General features: G+C 34.1%; 5 protein-coding genes and 2 long non-coding RNA genes across 8 annotated transcripts; all 7 read left to right on the plus strand.

Moving 5' to 3' along the window:
• Window positions 1–1380: 1380 nt before the first annotated feature.
• Window positions 1381–4714, plus strand: LOC135837633 (RCC1 and BTB domain-containing protein 1-like). 2 transcript variants are annotated; one of them, XM_065352975.1, is made up of 10 exons: window positions 1384–1881; window positions 1992–2159; window positions 2322–2515; window positions 2618–2746; window positions 2948–3255; window positions 3341–3429; window positions 3514–3719; window positions 3814–3938; window positions 4045–4148; window positions 4237–4714. In XM_065352975.1, the coding sequence occupies exons 1-10, from the start codon at window positions 1803–1805 to the stop codon at window positions 4527–4529; spliced, it is 1695 nt and encodes a 564-aa protein (XP_065209047.1). In that variant the 5' UTR covers window positions 1384–1802; the 3' UTR covers window positions 4530–4714. The 2 variants fall into 2 exon arrangements, with proteins under 2 accessions (XP_065209048.1, XP_065209047.1); XM_065352976.1 differs by lacking the exon at window positions 4045–4148 and having other exon boundaries at window positions 1381–1881; window positions 4237–4404.
• A 1322-nt stretch (window positions 4715–6036) lies between these two features.
• On the plus strand, window positions 6037–7278 carry LOC135834373 (speckle-type POZ protein B-like). Its single transcript, XM_065348236.1, has 2 exons — window positions 6037–6345; window positions 6421–7278. The coding sequence occupies exons 1-2, from the start codon at window positions 6155–6157 to the stop codon at window positions 7274–7276; spliced, it is 1047 nt and encodes a 348-aa protein (XP_065204308.1). The 5' UTR covers window positions 6037–6154; the 3' UTR covers window positions 7277–7278.
• A 4767-nt stretch (window positions 7279–12045) lies between these two features.
• On the plus strand, window positions 12046–13828 carry LOC135834151 (RCC1 and BTB domain-containing protein 1-like). Its single transcript, XM_065347991.1, has 7 exons — window positions 12046–12054; window positions 12098–12381; window positions 12456–12553; window positions 12643–12815; window positions 12898–13022; window positions 13113–13216; window positions 13327–13828. The coding sequence occupies exons 1-7, from the start codon at window positions 12046–12048 to the stop codon at window positions 13617–13619; spliced, it is 1086 nt and encodes a 361-aa protein (XP_065204063.1). The 3' UTR covers window positions 13620–13828.
• A 1718-nt stretch (window positions 13829–15546) lies between these two features.
• Window positions 15547–16561, plus strand: LOC135834152 (uncharacterized). The gene is made up of 4 exons (XM_065347992.1): window positions 15547–15583; window positions 15695–15888; window positions 15975–16100; window positions 16220–16561. Exons 1-4 carry the CDS (start codon window positions 15547–15549, stop codon window positions 16559–16561), a joined length of 699 nt encoding a protein of 232 aa, XP_065204064.1.
• Window positions 16562–16861: 300 nt separating this feature from the next.
• On the plus strand, window positions 16862–17906 carry LOC135834374 (RCC1 and BTB domain-containing protein 1-like). Its single transcript, XM_065348237.1, has 4 exons — window positions 16862–16949; window positions 17038–17162; window positions 17356–17459; window positions 17546–17906. The coding sequence occupies exons 1-4, from the start codon at window positions 16893–16895 to the stop codon at window positions 17836–17838; spliced, it is 579 nt and encodes a 192-aa protein (XP_065204309.1). The 5' UTR covers window positions 16862–16892; the 3' UTR covers window positions 17839–17906.
• A 2205-nt stretch (window positions 17907–20111) lies between these two features.
• Window positions 20112–20875, plus strand: LOC135834375 (uncharacterized). Its single transcript, XR_010556659.1, has 3 exons — window positions 20112–20287; window positions 20468–20664; window positions 20776–20875. It is a non-coding gene; the product is annotated as an uncharacterized LOC135834375 (long non-coding RNA).
• An 854-nt stretch (window positions 20876–21729) lies between these two features.
• On the plus strand, window positions 21730–22807 carry LOC135837639 (uncharacterized). The gene is made up of 4 exons (XR_010557221.1): window positions 21730–21891; window positions 21987–22111; window positions 22197–22300; window positions 22407–22807. It is a non-coding gene; the product is annotated as an uncharacterized LOC135837639 (long non-coding RNA).
• The last annotated feature ends 1007 nt before the right edge of the window (window positions 22808–23814 follow it).

Raw genomic sequence — 23814 nt, forward strand, 5'->3', positions numbered from 1 at the left:
AGTTTTGATTGGTGAAGTGGACCCATTTGATTTTTATTTACACATCCATTAGAAAAAATCATTATTTTTGCTATGAGTGTAATTTTTATCAAATTTTTCATGAAATACGTCAGAAAGAGGTCAAAATAAGACAACTAAATGAATTTTAACTTAAAAACTTTATTTAATGTTTGGAATTGAAAATTGAATTTTTTCGAATTTTGATTTTTTTGTGATGAGTTCATATCATTGATTGAAAGGATTTTTTCAATTTTTATTAGAAAAAGTTCCATTTTAGTAGGTATTAGTGATGGGCGATTATTAATCGGCCTGAAAAATAATCGTTTGGCGATTATTGTTTTTTTTTGAATAAATCAATTATTTTTACATTATGTAGGTCAAATTGTGTAGATTTCAGTTCAATATTAGGATGATTTTTAAAAATGTAAAAAATGAAATATTGACTGACTCAACTCATCCTGTAACTTCAAAATTTTCTCCGAAATAATCACATTTCTGTCATTTTTCATTATTCAACAGTCAATTAATTGACATTCTTACGTTTTCAGAAATTTTGAACATTTTGCCTTGTAAAAAAACAATCGATTATCAGGAAAAATTACAAGAAATCGCCGACCCCCCCCCCTTTCAACTTCTTGGTCGAATTGATGTGGAATGACGAATGACTCGATTAAATTTTCACAGGTATTATATCCACTCATTCCGGGTACTGAGAGGTGCAGTCTCAAATCTGACTTCATATTCGTCATCGGCGTGGTCGTTTCATACGGAAACGACACCAATATCGACATTTTACCCCAACTTCAAAATTGGGGGTGGGGGTGCTCCTGCATTCCCCAATTGGGGCCTGGAAAAACCAAAACTCGCCAGATATGATTTCTTCATGCCTTCATTAGTTAGTATACAAAATTTCATCCGAAAGTGTAAATTTCTCGTATTTCAATGAATTTTTATTGGAAAGTCGAAATTTTGAAAGGGGGGTGAGCCCAAAATAAGCGCCTGGGGGGTTGGGGAAATTGCACATTTCTCATCTACGATACCAACACTACCCAAAAATGCAATTTCCCCACACATTCCTCGAATGATTTACGGACCCAAAATTGGCCCCATTTGGGCCCCAATCTCGAAAATAAGCGGGTCCAGCGCTGGGGAAATTGCATTTTTAGCAAGAGCTCGTCCGTAAGCCCATTTCCCGCCCAAAACATTTCACATTCCCGATTTGATTTACAGAATCGCTTTTTTGAGGGTTAGAATCTAGTCTAAGAGCCTTCAATACTGATTTTCACTTTCGCCAATTTACAAAAGAGTATTAGGTAGGTACTGTAAATATATAAGTAATAAGTGTGTAGCCAATACAGGAGTTCAATGTTCAAATCGATGGAAATTGTTCTCTGAAATGTTGATGCAAGTTTTTGCTGACTGAGATGAACTATAACTACACATACTTATAAGCGTTTGAAGTGTGTTTACTGGAATGCTATCGTGTGTTTTCAAAAAGATAACCAGTTCTTCTTATCGCTTTTCTCAGAATCCAAGGTACCTATACCTAAGATTGTGTATCACACTATCACACATGTATTTTTAGCTGGATTAGCTTATTCTAAATGGAGTTTTACTTTTCGTTGGATGTATGATCTATTCGCGTGCTTTATTACAATTACTTGTAAAGGTGATTCGTGGTTTGATCATCTTTGCGCTGTTTCATATTGCAAGTTGTGTCATTGAGGTATCACTCCAACAGCCATCAGTAAAGAATCGAGATTCGTCGTTAATTTTCTCTACTCATCCACCAAAAATTTAAAATGGACATTCGAAAATACTTTTGCGAGTGGAAATTCAGAGACAATTTCATCGAACAAATTGAAACTTTCGCCGTCTGGAGTAAGTCACCATAGTTATTTTGTTCAAAAAAACAGTCAAGTACTCATGTATTTTCTATCGCTTTGGTGTTAATATACCTCCTGATTGATATTTGAAAACTGTGTTTTAAGGAGACGCGGATTATTTTGGAAATGCCCTTATCATTACGAAGAACCATGAAGTATATGCAGCTGGAAGTTTCATCGACAACTGCAGCAAATATTCATCAAACTCCAACTCGAAAACTGACTATTATGAACCAGTGAAACTTTCTCTGTTATCTGGCGAACGAATTAAAAGTAAAGTAATATTAATTCAGTATACAATTGAAGATATATTGAGTAAATCATTGATAATATTATAATTATTAATTCATCGATGACCCATCTCATTATATGTATACCTATTCGTATTTCATGTAATCTATTTCTAATATCTATACTTTCGTGATCATTCTTTAGAATTTGTGTATGGTGAGCGTCATATTTTCATTTGTACGGAGAAAGGCGAAGTTTTTGGTTTCGGAAATTCTTTCAATGGAACAGAATACAAAATTGTTTCACCGCAGAAAGTGCCTTCACTTCTGGGACTAAATGTTGTGGATATCGCCATCGGACCAAACAAGCAACACTTGGCTTTATGTGATAATGGAAAGGTATTATTATGAATATGAATATTTATTTATTCAAAATCTGATTCATGCATTATGAATTATTCAATTCATTTATTATTCATGTACATTTTATCGCCTTTGCAGCTTTATAAATTTGAATTTACGAGCAAACCTCGCAAATATCTGATCAACACCAGTGCAGTGAAAGCGAAACCATTGAATATATTTCATGTGGAAAAAGGTTTTTGTATTTCATTGTTGGATAATGGAAAAGTAATTATCGCTGTATCCAATACGTACTTATTTATTTTCACAAAATATGATTGTCTGTAGAACTATACTTTATAAACAGTCATGACTTGACTTCATATCGATCATATGAGGAATGCAAGAAGCAGATTATGCATGACGGCATGACTGAATAAATATTGAATTATTTTTGCGATTATCTATGTATGAAACTTAACCTTTCAGGTGATGAAGGTAAACATCGACGACCCAGCGTTTTCAAACTCCAATGTTTCTGAGAGGAGAGATGATGAAATACTAGAGAACTACTGTGAATTGATGATTTTTCAAAACTACGAGTATTCAGATCGACCTAATCATAGTAAAATTAAAATTACAAAACTGATTGGCGGATATACTCACGCGCTTGCTGTAGATGAACATGGTCGCTTATTTGTTACTGGCCATGATTATAAGGGACAGCTGGGACTCGGTGGACCTGAATCTAATATTCATTATGGACACTTCAAGCAAAATTCATTGCTTACCGAAAAGTCAGTTCTGAATGGCTCTTAAAAAAATAGGATTAAGATGATACGAGTTATGTTCTTAGGTTATAATTCCAATTTTTTCTTGCAGGGTTGTTGATATTGCTGCTAGTTTTTCTTGGCATCTGTCGGCAGCTTTGACTGAAAGTGGTAAAGTATACATATGGGGTGAAGGTCGAGGTAAGAAATTGACAATATTACATTAGGTATACAGATTCGAACTGGTATAGGTACCTATATCAATTGAAATGCTTATGATTTCAGGTCCAAAGAGTTTTGAACCTCAGCTTACAGCATTCGAATCTCTTCATGAAGTTTTCCTTTATTATTCAACTAATTTGGAAACTTATAAACCGATAAATGTTAACGAATTATCAGCTATAACTTTTACACCGATGCCGATTGCTTGCAGCGTGACTGACGCTCAAAATTTCCTAATCAATTCGTTCAAAAATGCTTTCGATGATCCGGTAAGTCGTAGGCTTTGTTTTCAGTTTTACAATTACAAAATTTTCTCGTTTCACAGTACTCTACATGAGTAATTAGTAATTCTTTCACTCTCAGAAATTCTGTGACTTGTTTGTCGTGGTGGAAGGTAAAACGATTCCGGTCCATAAATCAATATTAGCAGTACGGTGTGAACATTTCGGCGAAATATTTCAGAAAGATTGGCCGATTGAAAAACCAAGGTGAGGTCGAAACATCAACCAATGTTTCGCACAATTTGTTTCATTGTACGTAACTACCTAGCAAAAAATATGGACAAATTTCTAAATCGCGAAAATTGATATACAGTGTTCTAGAAATTGAAGACGGTGATTTCAAAGTGTACAAAGCTTTCCTGGAATATTTATACACGGACCAAATCAATGATCAATTATCCTTCAACGAAATTATAGGTATGGTACACAATGAAATTAATTCTACATTCGAACTAATCTAAAATAGGTAACTCTATTTCATGTTCCATTTCGATTTTTTTTTCAGAATTACTCAACTTGACAAATAAATATAACGTAAAATTATTGGCGGAACGTTGTGTATTGTTGATACAGCCAAATATTGCGATCGAAAATGTTGTATCTTTATACGAATGTGTATCTGTTATGAGAGAAAAAACCAAGATGAAAGATATTCTTGATCAGTTGAAGGAATCCTGTGTGAAGTTTGCTGCAAACAATTTGTTTGCCATTGGAGTTTCTGACGAATTTGCCAAGTTGAATGAAAAAATATCGAAAGAATTGATCGTGGAAATTAGTAAACTTAAATTTAAGGGATAAAATGTTTCAGGGAAGTAGATATGTTATTTTTTATGCGTCCTTAACTGCTTATTCATACCTGTCAATGTGAGTTGAAAAAGACTTTGTGATGTAATTTTATTTCAAATTCGAATTTTTTGTGATAGAATTTTATACCTACATTTCCATGTTTTTTATACCTAGATTAAAGATGAGTGTTTTAATGACATTTTTCTATTCTGTCCCAGGGTTTTGATGAGTGTAATGTAAATTGAAAATTCAACGTGTTTGAAGTGAAATTAATAGAAATGAAAAGTTGCTAAGTGGCCAACGATGATAATGTAGAAAAAGGCAAAAGAAAATCGACGTCTACACTTCATCATGTAAATTGAGAACTCAGATAGGTACCCAGCTTGATGTCAAAGAAATTAACTCAATGTGCATGATCCATTCATTCAAAATTCATGACAATTCTTATTCAAAGTCTTCAGGACAGCTTGTATTCTAGATTATAATAATTTCAAACTTGAAAAAATTACTCTGTGTAGAACCGCTACAAAAATAGAAAAGGAATTAAAAGAGAATATACCAGAAGTACAAATTTAGCACCTCAAATTTTCATTCTGTTTTCGACCTCTTAAGTCGCTGTATGATGGTTTCCGTCTCGGCGTCTGCTCTGGAGTCTCCAGCGACTTCACTCGAGAGTTCAAGATGTTCCTGGTAGCTCCAGAACAGCTCAAACCATCATCAGCCGACTAGGAAAATCGTGAATATTAAGAACCAAATTTCAGTATTTTTGGATCCAGCATCTAAACTTTAAAGTGATCGAAATGGATCAGAACGACTGAATGCATTCCATTTTGATCGTATTTATGGAAGATTTTTTTTTTCAAAAACATGGAGATGAAGGCTCCAGCACAGCTTGATTTGATCTGGAACAAATGGATTTTGAGAATATTTGCTTAAATCGATCGAAAGTATCATCACAAAAACGATAAAATGTCAGTTCATAGGTACCTACTGAATTAATTTTTATCGCCCTATTCTATTTAGTATGATCATGACCTTTTTTTTCAAAAATTGAAGAATTGGTTTCAGAACAGTTCAAAACCATAACCAATCGATGAACCGACTCGAGAAATTAAAATTACTGCTGGTATTCAAGTTTTTAATCATGAATAAATTAATAACATTGATATCACGTTGTTTTGCTACAACAGCCACAACAGGTTGATTATAAAATCTAAGTAATTTGGATGAAATCAGTAGGATTTTCAAAAAATGAAAATTCAACATAAAATTTTAGCATAGCAAGTTGATCGATTCTTCCCCGAAAATTAAAATTTTCAAATCTACGCATTTTTGGAAATCAGCTTCTCGTCTTTTTAAATCTACGAGTAGTAAGTGGGTACTGTGGGTACGTACTACATCATCCGCCTGATTTAGAACAACTAGACTTTGGTCTCTCCAACCAACCCTTACAACCAACCCCCACTAAACCAGCTGGCGGTAGTGGCGGTTATCACTATCAGTGATAATATTTTTATAATTATTAGAAGAAAAAAAAATAGTCTGATCTAGTTCTGTGTTCATCTTGATTCTTGATCTTGAATTTTGTAATTTTACAGTTCTTCAAGCTTGTCTAGTGGTAGTTCAGCTCGTGAAGTATGTCAGAAATGAACGGAATCGATTGTGTTTCGGATCTCGATGTGTGTAAAGTACAAGAATTATCTACGGCCAATTCGTGGGTCATCCAAAACTATTCGGGTCTTTGCGCAGTACGTAAAAAGTTTCGATCTCCCTCTTTTACAGCTGGTGATGATGATTTAAAGTGGTCTTTGGAGCATAAAATCTCACGGTATGAAATATTTTAAGCTGTATACTTACTTCCCTAGGAATTGTAATCACGAGATTTGTAATGTATTCATTTCAGGAGACAGGATGAAGATTATGTTTCCTTTGTATTGCTTCCGGTTTCTGACGATAATTTTAAAAAGTACGATCATGTATCTGGAAATTTGAAAATTTCATTGAGCAATAATGGTACCGATACTGGCGACTTTAAACCTATGAAAGAAGGTACCTTCAAGATTAGCTGTGATGGACCCGCCCGACGTTTTGAACTGTGTTTTTGTACGCTTTCCACATGTATGGATAACCGGCACCGTCGAAGTTTTGATCGTTTACATGTTGTTTGCAACCTGAAATACTTGAAAACTACTTTATGGAGCTCGAATCCGTTTAAAACTATCCAGTGCAGCCTTTCACGAGACCTCGAACGGATCCATATCGAAGAAGATTTCAGCGATGTGACTATTTCAGTTAAAAATAAAAATTACCCGGTTCATAAAGCGATCTTAGCTGCACGCAGTTCGGTTTTCAGGGCCATGTTTAAAAGCAATATGCGAGAAAGCCAGAAAAATCACATTACCGTTACAGATATAGACCAAGATGTTTTTCAAGAAATGTTACACTACATTTATACTGGAAAGACGAAAAATTTGGAAGTATTAGCCTTCGAATTACTCCCAGCGGCGGATAAATACGATCTGAAAGATTTAAAGACGATGTGCGAAGAAGCTTTGTTCAAGAGATTAGCTCCCGACAACGCACTCAAGATTCTAATATTGGCAGATATGTATCATGCTAAAAAGTTAAAGACCCTCGCTATCCGATACATCAAGCGAAATGCTGCCAATTGCAAGGATTTCAAAAGCGATGAAATTTTGAAAGTCTTGAAAACGTCTCGTCCTCAGTTGATGGCAGATATATGCTGGCTGAATTCTTGAAAAAGGAGTCATGGATTACATCATGATAATGTACTTACGGTTTTTATGTCTTGTAAGTTGTATCGTATTCTGAATCGAGAGCGAGGGTTGGAAATCTAAAATTTTAGTCACGGATTTTTAGAAACACTGAAATTTTGAATGATTCGACCTTTTATCCTGCTAATTTAATAAATATGATGAATGTTTTTTGTGAAGAATTGAATGGTGGACATTTTTAGAGAATATTTATAATTTTTAACATGATAAATGTACTTCGGGCTCTTGCGGATCAACATTTTCGCTGGGTGCTTTTATAATCATGACGAAAATATGATGACGAATTGCAAAAACTTTTTCATGACAAAAAATAATTCGTTAAATCGATATGTAACATGTGACTTTCATTTTGGAGATTCCCTTTCTGAAAGAAAGGATGGTTGTGTCTGAAAATTTGACCGAAATTATAAAAAAGAAGTGTTTTATATGGACGGTCAAATCGCGTTATTTTCAGTACATACTACCTATTTGTGCCGGTAACTGAGTTACTACGAAATTACCTTTACCAAGAGCGACTTTTTTCCAAGAATTTTGTTTCTAAATTTAAGCTACAAATGTTCCATTGTACTTCAATATACGTTTATGTGGAAAAATTTTTGTTGACATTGCATGCAGTAGGTATCTGTGATTCGTTAAGTCTTTCTTGAACATCACGAAATGAATTGAATTGGTGTTCTTTTTGGAAAAATCCAATTAGGAAACATTATTTAGACGAAGACTTTCATCAAACATGATTCGATATTCGTACCCTTTCGGCGTTCTAAAAATTTATAAAAACATGTTTTACTCAGTTTAACATTTTTTCACGTTTTTATCAACATTTTTGGAGCTCTGTGCTCTGTGCTACTCATGGTTTTGCTTTTTGTGAATCCCAATTCCCATCAAGAAAAATTCACAGTTCAAAATATAAAAAAGCTTGCTTTCCGAATTTTTTGCAATGAATAGGGTACAAATCAAATTTCAGACTTTTCTCGTTTATTTGTTAGCTAACTACGAATTTTTTGATTTTTTTGATTTTTTTCCCAAAAATATAATCACTGGAGACAATTTCAGTTTTGATCCGGTAACTTTGATGTGCTTAAATTGATCGAAAGTATCACCACGTGACCACGAAATCGATAAAATGCCATTTTATAGGTACTGAATTAATTTTCACCCTATTTATGATCATGACGTTTTTTTAAAAATTGAAGAATTGGTTTCAGAACAGTTCAAATCAAAACCATCACCAATCGATGAATGGACTCGAGTGTCAATTTTTCGTTTTCACCAGGGATGGAAGAGCCGGGAGCGAGCCAGAGCCAGAGTCTGAAAGAGCCGGATTTTTTGAGGAGCTAGAGCCAGAGCCAGGAGCCAAATAAATGAAAGTGCAGAAAAACATCAAGAGCTCTCTTGCAAAAGAGCTCCTTATTTTACTCAAGAGAGCCATCATCATAAGGAGTCTTTAACCTGGAAAGAGCCAGAGCCGAGTGGGAGCCCACAAAATTTTTCAGGCTCTTTGGCTCCCAAAAAGTAGAAAAAAAAGTAAAAAAATGCGCAAAATTTCATCAAAAATTCAACTTTCAACTCACATTTGTGAAGAAAATGAAGAATTTCTACGTTTGTTTTCTCATTGAGAAATAAAATGAAAATAAATGCAGTATATTTTCATTTTTTTCATCATTTTTCACAAATTTTATATTCTAATTTAAAGAGCCAAGAGCCAGAGCTGGAGCTGGAGTGGGAGCCGAGAAATTTGAAGAGGGAGCTGAGAGTCAAAGAGCGGAGCCAGAAGGAATTGAGGAGCGAGCAAGGAGCCAAAGAGCACATGTAAAGAAAAAGGGCCAAGAGCCAAGAGCGAGCCAGAGCCAAAACTTGTGGGGAGCTGAGCCAGAGCCAAGAGCGGGAGCCCTGAATTCATGGCTCTTCCATCCCTGGTTTTCACCGAAAAATATAATCGTCGCTGGAGAAGATTCGATTATACAGGCCTATTCCTGTTTTTAATCGTGACGAATAATTATGTACTTATGTTTTTAAAATCCCTATTTGGAAGAAATCAATAGGATTTGATTCGATTTTTCGAAAAATGAAAGTTCAACATAATTCTAGCTATTCATTTATTAATTCGTCACGATCTAATTATGGGAAGTTGATTAATTCTTTCCCCAAATTTTCAAATCATTCTATCTACTTACTATTTCTGAGAATCTGCTAGTTTTTAAAAAGCATGTCATCCGCCTGATTTAGAACAAATTAGACTTCGGTCTCTCCAACCAGCCCCCCTCCGGCCTAACGAACCAAATCAGCTGGCGGTTATCAGTGATAATATTTTTATGATTTTTAAGCACATGGTACATTACTACGTTAATTTTCTCAACTTGATTATACTCAAAGCTCGAATCCAATTTCAATAATCCCAAATGGATATTCGAAAATACTTCTGCGAATGGAACTTCAGTGACGATTTCATCGGACAAATTGAAACTTTTGCCATCTGGAGTAAGTCATCACAATTATTTTGTACACAAAACCAGTAAAGTTTGATAATTGTTTCCTATACCTGTGATTAAACTACTGTGATGTAAACACATACCTACTATCTACTGATTGATATTTGAAACCTGTGTTTTAACCCTTTCGGCTACGAGACAAACTGACGGATAAAACTTGAAGTGCTTTAAACTGAGTAAGGTCGGTTGCTGCCCAGAACTCAAAATTTGCTGGAAATCGCACATTCAGAAAGTATTCATGTCACAAATGGCAATAGACCTTAAATTGACTATTTTTCGATTTATGACACCGAATACCATTATAAATCAAAATCAAGCCTTCTGAGGCATCTGATATTTCAATATGAAAATATTGATAACAAGCATTTTTGAAAATAGAAAAAAAGATGAGCTAAAATGAAATAAGTTTGCGTAAAAAAAGAAATTTTTGAAGAAAAACAAGGCTCGCGACTTCAGATGGTTAGTCAAACTGCAAATGTTTGAAGGTGATTGCTTGTGGGAGGATTAAAATTGATGGAAAAATCTTTGTGTTATAGAGAGCATTTTTCGAAATTTTTAAAACCCATGTCACAATTCAACGCTAATTTTCAATGAAATTCTGAAAAAAATGATATCATTTTCATTTTGTGACACATACATCTCTCTTGAGGTGATTTGCTTGGGTGAGTAAGTCACCTCAGAAGATGACTAGGTGAACTTTTGCGAGCATTTGAATTTTATGATGGATACTGTGTCATAAAGACTGCGTTCAATGAATTCATTATCTGTAAGATAACTTCTAAAAAGTAATTCCAGTAATTTCACAACATGATATTTGTATTTTATTTTTATCATCTCATTATGACCAAACAGATTGAGGGCTGTATTATGACACAGTATCTATCATAAAATTCAAATGCTCGCAAAAGTTCACCTAGTCATCTTCTGAGGCGACTTACTCACCCAAGCAAATCACCTCAAGAGAGATGTATGTGTCACAAAATGAAAATGATATCATTTTTTTCAGAATTTCATTGAAAATTAGCGTTGAATTGTGACATGGGTTTTAAAAATTTCGAAAAATGCTCTCTATAACACAAAGATTTTTCCATCAATTTTAATCCTCCCACAAGCAATCACCTTCAAACATTTGCAGTTTGACTAACCATCTGAAGTCGCGAGCCTTGTTTTTCTTCAAAAATTTCTTTTTTTACGCAAACTTATTTCATTTTAGCTCATCTTTTTTTCTATTTTCAAAAATGCTTGTTATCAATATTTTCATATTGAAATATCAGATGCCTCAGAAGGCTTGATTTTGATTTATAATGGTATTCGGTGTCATAAATCGAAAAATAGTCAATTTAAGGTCTATTGCCATTTGTGACATGAATACTTTCTGAATGTGCGATTTCCAGCAAATTTTGAGTTCTGGGCAGCAACCGACCTTACTCAGTTTAAAGCACTTCAAGTTTTATCCGTCAGTTTGTCTCGTAGGCGAAAGGGTTAAGCCGATGACAATTATTCTGGAAATGCCCTCATCATCACAAAGAACCATGAAGTTTATGCAGCTGGAAGTCTCATCGACAGCTGCAGAGAAAATTCATCATCACCGAACTCCAGCACGATAACTGATTATTATAAACCAGTGAAGCTTTCTCTGTTATCTGGCGAACAAATTAAAAGTAATGTTAATTCAGTAGTTCAGTACCTACCTAAACAATTGAATATATATTTAGTAAATCATTTACATATAATTATATCATAACTCATCGAGTCCAATCTCATTCAATTCGTATTTCATATAAATTAATCGTATCTACTTTCTTGATCATTCTTCAGAATTTGTATATGGTAACGACCACATTTTCATTTGTACGGAGAAAGGCGAAGTTTTTGGTTTCGGAAACTCTTTGGATGGAATAGAACATAAAATTGTTTCACCGCAGAAAGTGTCTTCACTTCTGGGACTGAATGTTGTAGATATCGCCATCGGTCCGAACAAGCAACACTTGGCTTTATGTGATAATGGAAAAGTATTTCGACTGGTTTTTAAAAAAATTCTTACAATATTATTTAATTTACTAAAATGTATCATTCCTTTATGTTTCAGCTTTACAGGTTCGAATTTGACAACGAAGTCAGATATCTAATTGACACCAGTACAGTGGATGCGAAACCACTAAATATATTCCATGTGACTGAACTTGATTGTGTTTCGTTATTAGAGAATGGAGAGGTGATAATTTTTCAAATGAGAAATTAAGAATGATGAGGGTTGTTTTTGTGATGAATTTGTACATAATATTAAATTTTTTAGGTATTGAAAGTAGTTATTGGTGATGCAGCCTTTTTACATGGTGAAGATAACAACAGCTGTGAAAAGGATCGCTGCGAAGTAATGTGTTTTCAAAATGCTGGCGATCTGGTCGATCATAGTAAAATTAAAAAACTGATTACTGGGTATGACTATGCGCTTGCTCTGGATGAGTCTGGTCGCCTGTTTGGGACCGGTAATACTGAAGGAGGACAGCTAGGAATAGAACTCGAACCATCTACTAAGCATTATGAAAACTGGGAACTCAATTCATCCATTACCGAAAAGTACTTACAAATAATTTCTTTATTGAATAAGATGATGGGACGAACATGTTATGATTTGATTTTTTTTCTCGCAGGATTGTTGACATCGCTGCTAATGGTGCTAACTGGTTTTGTGCTCTTTCAGCTGCATTGACTGAAAGCGGTAAAGTATACGTATGGGGTGAAGGTCGAGGTAAGAAATTCAAAATCTAATATTACCAATCACGTGTAAGTGCAGATTCAAACTTGTAATAATTGAAAATGAAATGTTCGCGCTTTTAGGTCCAGAAATACATAAACCTAAACTTACACCGTTTGAATCGCTTCATGAAGTTTTCTATCATTATTCGGTGCATTTGGAAACTTACAAACCTGTAAATGTCGACGAATTATTACCAGTAACTTCAAAAGATGCTCGTCTAGTTGATTCGTTCAAAAAAGCTTTCGATGATCCTGTAAGCTATTTTGTATCATAATTTAAACAATTTATCTGTTTGGCATTACCTCTTTGATGAATCAACATTTTTTGTCCCTCAGAAATTCTGCGACTTATTTGTCGTAGTGGAAGGCAAAACGATTCCAGTACATAAATCGATACTAGCCGTGCGATGTGAACATTTCACAGAAGTATTTCAGAAAGATGGGTCGATTGAGAAACCTAGGTAGGTAACTATGTTTTGCCCGTAACTTATTGCACTCTTTGAAAAAAAAAATGGAAAAATAAATGTACTAATGTATGTTACTTCTTGTAGCGTTCTAGAAATTGAAGACGGTGATTTCAAAGTGTACAAAGCATTCCTCAAATATGTTTACACGGATGAAATCGATCATACGTTATCCTTCAACGAAATTATAGGTATGAGTACATACAAGTTGAAATCAATTTGACCACCTATTTTTCAATTAACCTCTTACCTATGTTTCATTACCTATTTTCATTTTATTATGTATTATTTTTTTTTACAGAATTACTCAACTTGTCGAATAAATATGGCATGAAATTATTAGCTGAGCGTTGCGTATCATTGGTTCAAACCAGTATTACCGTTGATAATGTCGTATCTCTGTACGAACAGGTGATTGAAATGAGTAAAGTAACGAAGATGGAAAATGTTTTCGATCAGTTTAAGGAATCCTGTGTGAAATTCGCCGCAGACAATTTTTTCGCGATGGGAATTTCAGACGAATTTGCTCAGTTGAATGAGAAAATGATTAAAGAATTAGTCTTGGAAGTTTGTAAGCAGAAATTTAAGCAATAAAACTGTAGATACTTAATTCATTATATCGAAGTTTAGGTGCTCTTTCATACCTGCTTATTCACTTTGTGCTTGTGATTTTTAAAAGACTTTGTGTAGGTAATTAAGTATCTTTTCTACCTATGTGTTTTCCTGTAGAATTTTATATTTTCAATGATTATTTTATGTTATAATGGATTAATATTTAATTTTGTAATAAAGTTCTCTTTTTTTCGAATATTGATGCGAGTGTACTTATAAATTAAGGATCTAACCGCCACAAGAATTTCAATTTTTGCCAAATTTTGTACATTTCTGGTAAATGAAAAAAACTAAAAATGTTGATCAAATTGACGTGTTAGACAGCTTTGAGCTTTTCAGGAGCCTTCAGCAGATTTTCTAGGTTCTCCAGTTTTCAGAAAAATGCTCTACTATCTGCATAGGTTCAAAACTCGATGAAAAGTGTCTTACATAACTAGAACTACACATAGAGGAACTGACGAAAATCCGCTGGAGGCTTCAGAACTCCTGGAAATCGTCACCATTCAACTCGGGAGGTAGAAAATGGGGTGAAAACCAAATTTCGAAGCAACACGAACGAATTTTTAAAATATGTTCCAAAATCAATCGAATGGGTCACAAAGACGAAAAATCCTACTTTATAGTAGCTGAATTTCGTTTGACCCAATTTCTTGAATTTATTTCAAAACTGGAGAATCCAAAAATTCGCTGTAGGCTCCTGAGCGGCTCAAAATCATCACTAATCGACTTGAGAGACCAGGAACAGCATAGAAAAAAACATTCAGCCTCCACCCGTCATCCTAAAATTTTCCATTAAAAAAAAAAATAATCGTCACTGGGGAACATTTTGGATGGATTTGAGTTAGCAAGAACAAATTTTAGAAAATATGAGCTTAAATTGACCATAGGTGCTGAATTAATTTTCACCCTATTTATGAGCATGAAGTTTTTTTCAAAAATTGAATAATTGGTTTCAGACAGTTCAAATTAAAACCATCACCAATCGATGAATGGACTCGAGAGATTGAAAGTACGTAAGAGAGAGAGAGAGACTGACAATTTTTCTTTTTTACCGAAAAATATAATTGTCGCTCGAGAAGATTCGATTATGTATAGGCCTATTCTAGTTTTTAATCATGAATATTATGTTTTTTCGCTCCAAGCTGATTATAAAATCCCTATTTGGAAGAAATCAATAGGATTTTTTGAAAAATGAAAGTTCAACGTTCAACATAATTTTATTTTAGCAATTCATTTATTGATTCATCATCGTCACAATCCAAGTATGAGAATGTTGATCAAATCTTTCCCCAAATTTTCAAATCTACGCATTTCTGAGAATCTTCTAGTTTTTAAAAAGCATGTCATCCGCCTGATTTAGGACAAATTAGAATTCGGTCTCTCCAACCAGCCCCCCGACCTAACGAACCAAAACAGCTGGCGGTTATCAGTGATAATATTTTTATGATTTTTAAGCAGGTGGTACATCTGCATTAATATTTAATATTCTCAACTCGATTAATACTCAAAGCTCGAATTCAATTTCAATAATTCCAAATGGACATTCGAAAATACTTCTGCGAATGGAACTTCAGTGACGATTTCATCGGACAAATTGAAACTTTTGCCATCTGGAGTAAGTAAGCTTAGGTCATCTTAGTCATCAGGTCATCACAATTAGTTTCTACACACCAGTAAAGTTCAATAATTATTTCCTATCCCTGTGGTTTAAATACATACCTATACCTATTGGCTATTGCTCACTGATTGATATTTGAAAACTGTGTTTTAAGGCGACGACTATCATTCTGGAAATGCCCTCATCATCACAAAGAACCATGAAGCTTATGCAGCTGGAAGTTTCATCGACGAATGCAGCGAAAATTCATCATCACTTAACTCCAAAACAAAAACTGATAATTATGAACCAATGAAACTTTCTCTGTTATCTGGCGAACGAATTGAAAGTAATATTAATTTAGTTAATCATTGATAATGATAATTTATTCAGCCCCATCTTATTCTATTCGTACGTATTTCATATTATAAATTGATCTACTTTCTTGATCATTCTTCAGAATTTGTATATGCTAGCGATCTCATTTTCATTTGTACGGAGAAAGGCGAAGTTTTTGGCTTCGGAAATTCTTTGGATAGAATAGAAAACAAAATTATTTCACCGCAGAAAGTGTCTTCACTTCTGGGACTGAAAGTTGTGGATATCGCCATCGGTCCAAACAAGCAACACTTGGCTTTATGTGCTGATGGAAAAGTATTTCGACTGGTTTTTTAAAAAATAATTCTTGCAATATTTATTTAATTTAAGTACTAAATAATGTATCATTCCATTTTTTTCAGCTTTACAGGTTCGAATTTGACAACCAAGTCAGATATCTAATTGACACCAGTACAGTGGATGCGAAACTAACAAATATATTCCATGTGACTGGACGTGATTGTGTTTCGTTATTAGAGAATGGAGAAGTAATAATTTTTTAAATGAGAAATTAAGAATCATGGTGTAAGAGGAAGCAAAGAAGCAATATCTGCGGCTCAAAATCATGTTTTTGTGATGAATTTGTACATGAAATTGAATTTTTTAGGTATTGAAAGTAGTCATTGGTGATGCAGCCTTTTTACATGGTGAAGATAACAACAACTGTGAAAAGGATCGCTGCGAAGTAATGTGTTTTCAAAAAGCTGGTGATCTGGTCGATCATAGTAAAATTAAAAAACTGATTACTGGGTATGACTATGCGCTGGCTTTGGATGAATCTGGTCGCCTGTTTGGGACCGGTTGTGCTGAAGATGGACAGCTAGGAATAGAACTCGAACCATCTATTAAGCATTATGAAAACTGGGAACTCAATTCATCCATTACCGAAAAGTACTTACAAATAATTTCTTTATTGAATAAGATGATGGGAAGAACATGTTACTTATGATTTGATTTTTTTTCTCGCAGGATTGTTGACATTGCTGCTGAAAGTGCTAATTGGTTTTGTGCCCTTTCAGCTGCATTGACTGTAACCGGTAAAGTCTACGTATGGGGTGAAGGTCGAGGTAAGAAATTCAAAATGTAATATTACCAATCACATATATAACTATAAGTGCAGATTCAAACTGGTAATAATTGAAAATGAAATATTCATGCTTTCAGGTCCAAAAATACGTAAACCAAAACTTACACCGTTTGAATCGTTTCATGAAGTTTTCTATCACTATTCGGAGCATTTGGAAACTTATGAGCCTATACATGTCGGCGAATTATTACCAATGACTTCAAAAGATGCTCGTCTAGTTGAATCGTTCAAAAAAGCCTTCGATGATCCTGTAAGCTATTTTGTTTCATAATTTTAACAATTTACCGTATCTGTTTTGCATTACCTCTTTGATGAATCGAACATTTTTTGTCCATCAGAAATTCTGTGACTTATTTATTGTGGTGGAAGGCAAAACAATTCCAGTTCATAAATCGATATTAGCCGTACGATGTGAACATTTCACCGAAGTATTTCAGAAAGATGGGTCAATTGAGAAACCGAGGTAGGTAACTATGTTTTGCTCGTAACTTACTGCACTTTTTGAAAAAAAAAAATGGAAAGCAGTCGTTCCAATTTTCATGATTATTATTGTCAATTTTAAAAGTTTTGTCTCGCTGGCTACAAAACGCAATTTCACCAATTTTATACTCTTTCAAATTACCAATGAATGTACTGTATGGTGATTCTTCTTGTAGCGTTCTAGAAATTGAAGACGGTGATTTCAAAGTCTACAAAGCTTTCCTCAAATACGTTTACACGGATGAAATCGATGATACGCTATCCTTCAACGAAATTATAGGTATGAATACAAAATGAAATCAATTTGACCACCTATTTTTCAATTAACCTCTTACCTATTTTTATTTTATTATTATTTTTTTACAGAATTACTCAACTTGTCGAATAAATATGGCATGAAATCATTAGCTGAGCGTTGTGTATCAATGGTTCAAACCGGTATTACCGTTGATAATGTCGTATCTCTGTACGAACGTATAATTGAGATGAGTAAAGTAACGAAAATGAAAAATGTTTTCGATCAGTTTAAGGAATCCTGTGTGAAATTCGCCGCTGACAATTTTTTCGCGATGGGAGTTTCTGACGAATTTGCTCAGTTGAATGTGAATATGTTTAAAGAATTAGTCTTGGAAGTTTGTAAACGGAAATTTAAGCAATAAAAATGTAGGTTTCTATTCATTATCGAAATTATAGCCTTTAGGTACTCTTTCACATCTGCTTATCAGCTTATCCACTTTATGCTTGTGATTTTTAAAAGACTTTGTATAATTAAGTATTTTTTCTACCTAATGTGTTTTCATACCTATAGAATTTTTTACTTTCAATGTTTATTTTGTTATAATGGATTAATTTTGTAATAAAAGTTCTATTTTATTTTATTTTTTCGAATATTGATGAGTGTAATTATTAAGAATCTAACCTCCACAAAAATTAAAAAAGAATCATTTCAGCTGCTAAAATTCATTTTTCGATTTTCTCCGAAATTTTAAAACTTGAAATTTTGTACATTTCTTGTAAAAAAAAATTCAAACTGGCGTGTTAGATAGCTTTGAGCTTTTCTGAATCATTCAGCAGATTTTCAGGTTCTCCAGTTTTCAAAAAATTCTGGATTCAACTTCAAGTCAGCAGGAACAAATTTTGAAAATTTGAGCCTAAATTGACCGTGAAGGCCTGAATGACGACGAATCCGAGTTTATAAATGCAAAATTTCATTATGATCCAATTTTCGTTATTTTTTTGAAAATTGGAGAATTCAAAAATTCGCTGGAGGCTCCAGAACAGCTCAAAAAGATCGCCAATAGACTCCAGAGATTGAAAAAGAGTAAAAACTGAAATTCAGTTTTTTTTGAGTTCAATCGATCGCAAACTATGATTTTTTCATCCCCCCCCCCCAGTCACTGAAGAAAATTTTGTATTTGGACCGCCACGAACGAATTTTGAAAATATGTGCCAAAATCGATGAAAAAAACCACAAAGACGGGAAATTCAAGTTTATAGGGGCTGAATTTCATGTTAGTTCCATTTCTTGCCCATTTATCCCAAAACTGAAAAATCAAAAAATTCGCTCGAGTCTTTCAGAACGTCTTAAAACCATTACCAATTAATTTAAGATACATATTAGAAATTGCGCGAGTACCTACCTTACTGAATTTTTCCTCCTTTCCCCCATAAAGTAATTAGTAATTGTAGTCTCATGGAGAAAATTTTGTATCTTAATCCAGTACGATCAGCAGAAATATCGAAAGAATTAGTCGTGGACGTTGGTAAAGTTGAAATTAAATTATAAAATGCATCAGTGAAGCGAAATAAGGTGTTCTATCATACCTACTTACTTATATCATGTGATTTACATAAGACTTTGTACTACCTATACTTAATAAAATGTTTTTTTTTTCTTCAAGTTTTGAATGATGATTGATGATCAAGTATAATGCGGATTGAGAATTTCACGTACCCGAAGTGAAGTGATGATTCAAAGGAAACCAAAATCAGCAGGACACATACATATGTAAACGCAAAATTCAGATACTTACCTACCTACTCTTCGCTTTGTGTTTCAAAAAGCAATAGCTTCACAGCTTCACTCACTCCAAGTTTAAGAGCATTCTTATTCAAAATTCAACGATAAGATGAAAATTGAGAAATTAAATTTTTTCCACAACATAAATTGAAAGTTGATATAAAAATTATAAAAAAAATCCAAAAGCCTTTAGTTTTCATAAAAATTATTACAATCTTTTTTCTTTTTTTGAATAATAACTGCAGGTTGCAGCGAGATTTTTGGCGACGAATTAATAAATGAAAGCGCCATAAGAAAATTGTAAAAACTACCTGACGAGGAAGTCGAAATTTTTGTAACACACGTGAATATTCGAGTCTTTTTCCCTATAGTTCCTTCAAAATTTAAAGAAATAAGCTCATATTAGGGATGGGAAGTAATACTTTTTATTCATCGTTTCAAAGGTTCAATCGGAATCGGAGTATATCTCCTACCAAGTTGAAGGAGACACTCTGAACTTCAACATGATGATTTGATCACATAAGGTGAAAATTGTTCTAAGTACCTACATGTTAATTGTAAGTAGAAGTATCAGGTTTGAGGTTGTTTCTAGGGTTGATTATGGGTGCTTTATGTGTGTTTTGTTAATTTTGCTCGGTGGATTATGTAGATGAAAGATGAGAAAATACACACGAAAATACGTCCCTCTGTACGTTTATTCAAGAATTCTCGGAAATAGAGAATAAAGATTTTCAACATAGGCAGCTGCAAACGAGCTGACTCTGCCTAATAAAAAGATAACCAGTTTGGAGCTTGGTAGTCCGTAGTTGGTAGACTGGTCAACTTGGTTCAAGTTCCCGTCATTCATTTCCTAGACCTATACTTAATGGTTTGGGGGCAGATTGATATTAGAAAATATTGTATTTTAGGAGATGACAGTTATTATGGAAATGCATTTATTATTACGAATAACAATAACGAAGTGTACGCAGTTGGAAGTATTATTGAGAAATGCGTGAAAAATCGTTCATCATCTCCAGAATCCAACGCGGAAACAGACTTTTATGAACCGGTGAAACTTGCCCTGCTATGTGGGAAAAAAATTAAAAGTAAGAACCTTGGTAAAGTTAATTTCATTAATCAGATACAATTTGTCACTTACGTTTTGCAAAATGTAGTACAAATACAATCGAACACATGTTGAAGATAAACCTAGTCTATTTATATTATTTTGAATAAATTTACTTATTGTCAATATTCCTATACACACTTGTTTGATCATTTTTCAGAATTTGTATACGGGAGCAAACACGTTTTCATTTGCACTGAGGAAAGCGAAGTTTTTGGTTTTGGAAATTCCTTTATTGATAAAGGAAACTATAGATTTGTTCTTCCGCAGAAAGTGTCTGCACTTGTGGGACTGTGTGTAGTGGATATAGCCATTGGACCAAAGGAGCAACATTTGGTTTTATGTGATGATGGAAAGGTAGATAGGCCTATAATGAATATATTATTTTAAAAGCTGATTCACACGTTATATTAATTATTCAATTCATATTATACATATGTACATTTCTACATTTTATCGCTTTTGCAGCTTTATAAATTTGAATTTGGCAAACCCTCCAAATATCTGATCGACACCAGTGCAGTGGAAGCAAAACCCGTGAATGTACTTCATGTGGAGAATAGGTTGTGTATATCATTGCTGGAGAATGGAGAAGTAATTATTATTTTACCCTATATACCTACGTATTCATTTCCACGCGATATGATATAGGTCTGTAGAAGAATGATACTTTTAAAAACAATGTTGAATGCGAGAAGTAGTATACGCATGGCTGAATAATATTATATTGTATATATTGTTTTTGTGGTTATAATTAGGCCTAGATACATGTGAAACTTATCCTTTCAGGTGATGAAGGTAAGCGTCGGTGGCAAAGCGTTTTCGAACTCCAATGATTCTGAGAGCAGTGGCGAAGAGGATGAGAGTAGTAGTGAAGATGATGAGTGCAGTGAGGAGGAGGATAGTTGCGGAGTAATGATTTTTCGAAATTGTATCGATCAAAAAATCAATCATCCTAAAATTATAAAACTGATTGGAGGATATTCTCACGCGCTCGCTGTAGATGAACAGGGTCGCTTATTTGTTACTGGCCATGATGTTTATGGACACCTGGGACTCGGTGAACCTGAATCTGACGATATTCACTATGAATACTTCAAGCACAATTCATCGCTTACTGAAAGGTTATATGTACAGTAGTCATGATATAATAGCTCTTCGATTGAATTATAAGGTGAAGAGAGTTACGTTCTTCGGTTAAGAATTATGATTCGATTTTTTTTCTTGCAGGGTTGTTGACATTGCTGCTACGAGTAGTTGTTTTTTTCATCTTTCCGCAGCGTTGACTGAAAGCGGTAAAGTATACGTATGGGGTGAAGGTCGCGGTAAGAAACTGAAAATTCAATTTTACGTATAGGCGTCGATTCAAACTGATGATAATTGAAAATGAAATGTTCATGCTTTTAGGTCCAGTAGTGTATAAACCTCAACTTACAGCATTCGAATCTCTTCATGAAGTTTTCTTTCATTATACAGCTAATGTGGAAACTCACAAACCGATAAAATGTTGACGAATTATCAGCTGTCACTCCTGACGCTCAAAATTGCCTAACGAATTCGTTTAAAAAAGCTTTTGATGATCCGGTAAGTCGTAAACTTGTGTTTTAAGTTTCACAATTCCAAAATTTTCTAGTCTCACGTTGCTTTTCTTGACTAATCGATAATTCTTTCACTCTCAGAAATTCTGCGACTTGTTTTTCGAGGTGGAAGGTAAAACGATTCCAGTCCATAAATCGATATTAGCAGTGCGATGTGAACATTTCGCCGAAGAATTTCAGAAAGATTGGCGGGTTGAAAAACCGAGGTAACTATATAAAATAGAATCAGCCTATGTATATACCATTTTGCACAAATTGTTCAACGCGCCAAAATTGATGTATACTTATTAGTGTTCTAAAAATTGAAGACTGCGATTTCAAAATCTACAAAGCTTTCCTCAAATACATTTACACCGATGAAATCGACGATACGTTATCCTTCAACGAAATTATAGGTATGAGTACAAAATGAAATCAATTCGACTACCTATTTTTAAATTGACCTCTTACCTAGGTACATGTTTCATTACCAGTTTATATTTTACTATTATTTTTTTACAGAATTACTCAACTTGTCGAATAAATATGGCATGGAATCATTAGCTGAGCGTTGTGTATCATTGGTTCAAACCAGTATTACCGTTGATAATGTCGTATCTCTGTACGAACGTGTAATTGAAATGAGTAAAGTAACGAAGTTGAAAAATGTTTTCGATCAGTTTAAAGAAGCCTGTGTGAAATTCGCCGCTGACAATTTTTTCGCGATGGGAATTTCAAACGAATTTGCTCAGTTGAATGAGAAATTGTTAAGAGAATTAATCCGGGATGTTTGTAAGCAGAAATTTAAGCAATAAAAATTAAGGTAGGTAATTCATTATATCGAAGTTTAGGTGTTCTTTCACATCTGCTTATCCACTTTGTGCTTGTGATTTTTAAAAGACTTTGTAGAATTGAGTAGTGAGTACCTATTTTTTCTACCTATGTGTTTTCCTATAGAATTTTAAACTTTCAATGAATATTTTATGTTATACTTAATGGATTAATTTTGTAATAAAGTTCTCTTTTTTTCGAATATTGATGCGAATGTACTTATAAATTAAGAATCTAACCGCCACAAGAATTTCGATTTTTGCCAAATTTTTAAAATTTAAAATTTTGTACATTTCTAGTGAAAAAACTAAGTTTGATCAAATTGACGTGTTAGACAGCTTTGAGCTTTTCAGGATCCTTCAGCAGATTTTCAGGTTCTCCAGTTTTCAAAAAAAAATGCTCTACATAGGGTCAAAACTCGATGAAAAGCGTCACAACTATAACACATAGAGAAACTAAAAATCTGCTGGAGACTCCAGAACTGCTAGAAATCATCACCATTCAACTCGGCAGGTAGAAAATAGGGCAAAAACCAAATTTCAGAGTAACACTCAAAATATGATCGAATGGACCACAAAGACGAAAAATCCGACTTTGTAGGAGCTGAATTTCATTGCGACCCAATTTCTGGAGAATCCAAAAACTCGCTGGAGGCTCCTGAACGGCTCAAAACCATCACCAATCGAGTTGAGAGACCAGGAGCAGCGTAGAAAAAAACATTTAGCCTTTTTTCCATTTTTTTTCCAAAAATAATCGTCTCTGGGGGAAGTTTTGGATCCGATCCAGCACAAACAGATTTTGAAAATGTGATCCTGAATTGACCGAAAGGATCAGAATTACTATAAATGTGGACTGAATTTTCATGTTGGTCCAATTTTCATAACTACACATTTAGAAAATATGAGATAGGTACCAATTGAAAATCCACATGGTAACTCCAGATCTAGAACAGCTCATAACCATCACCAATCGGCTCGGTAGATCGAATGTGCAAATTCATTAATCAAATGATCACTCCATCGTCTGGCGTCTCTAGTTCGCTTTCTCTATTCCCCCGTGACTTCCTCACCCCCGAATACCTCCAGGTTCCACCCTATTC

Source organism: Planococcus citri, chromosome 2 (genome assembly GCF_950023065.1).
Source record: "Planococcus citri chromosome 2, ihPlaCitr1.1, whole genome shotgun sequence".
Taxonomy (NCBI): Eukaryota; Metazoa; Arthropoda; class Insecta; order Hemiptera; family Pseudococcidae; genus Planococcus; species Planococcus citri.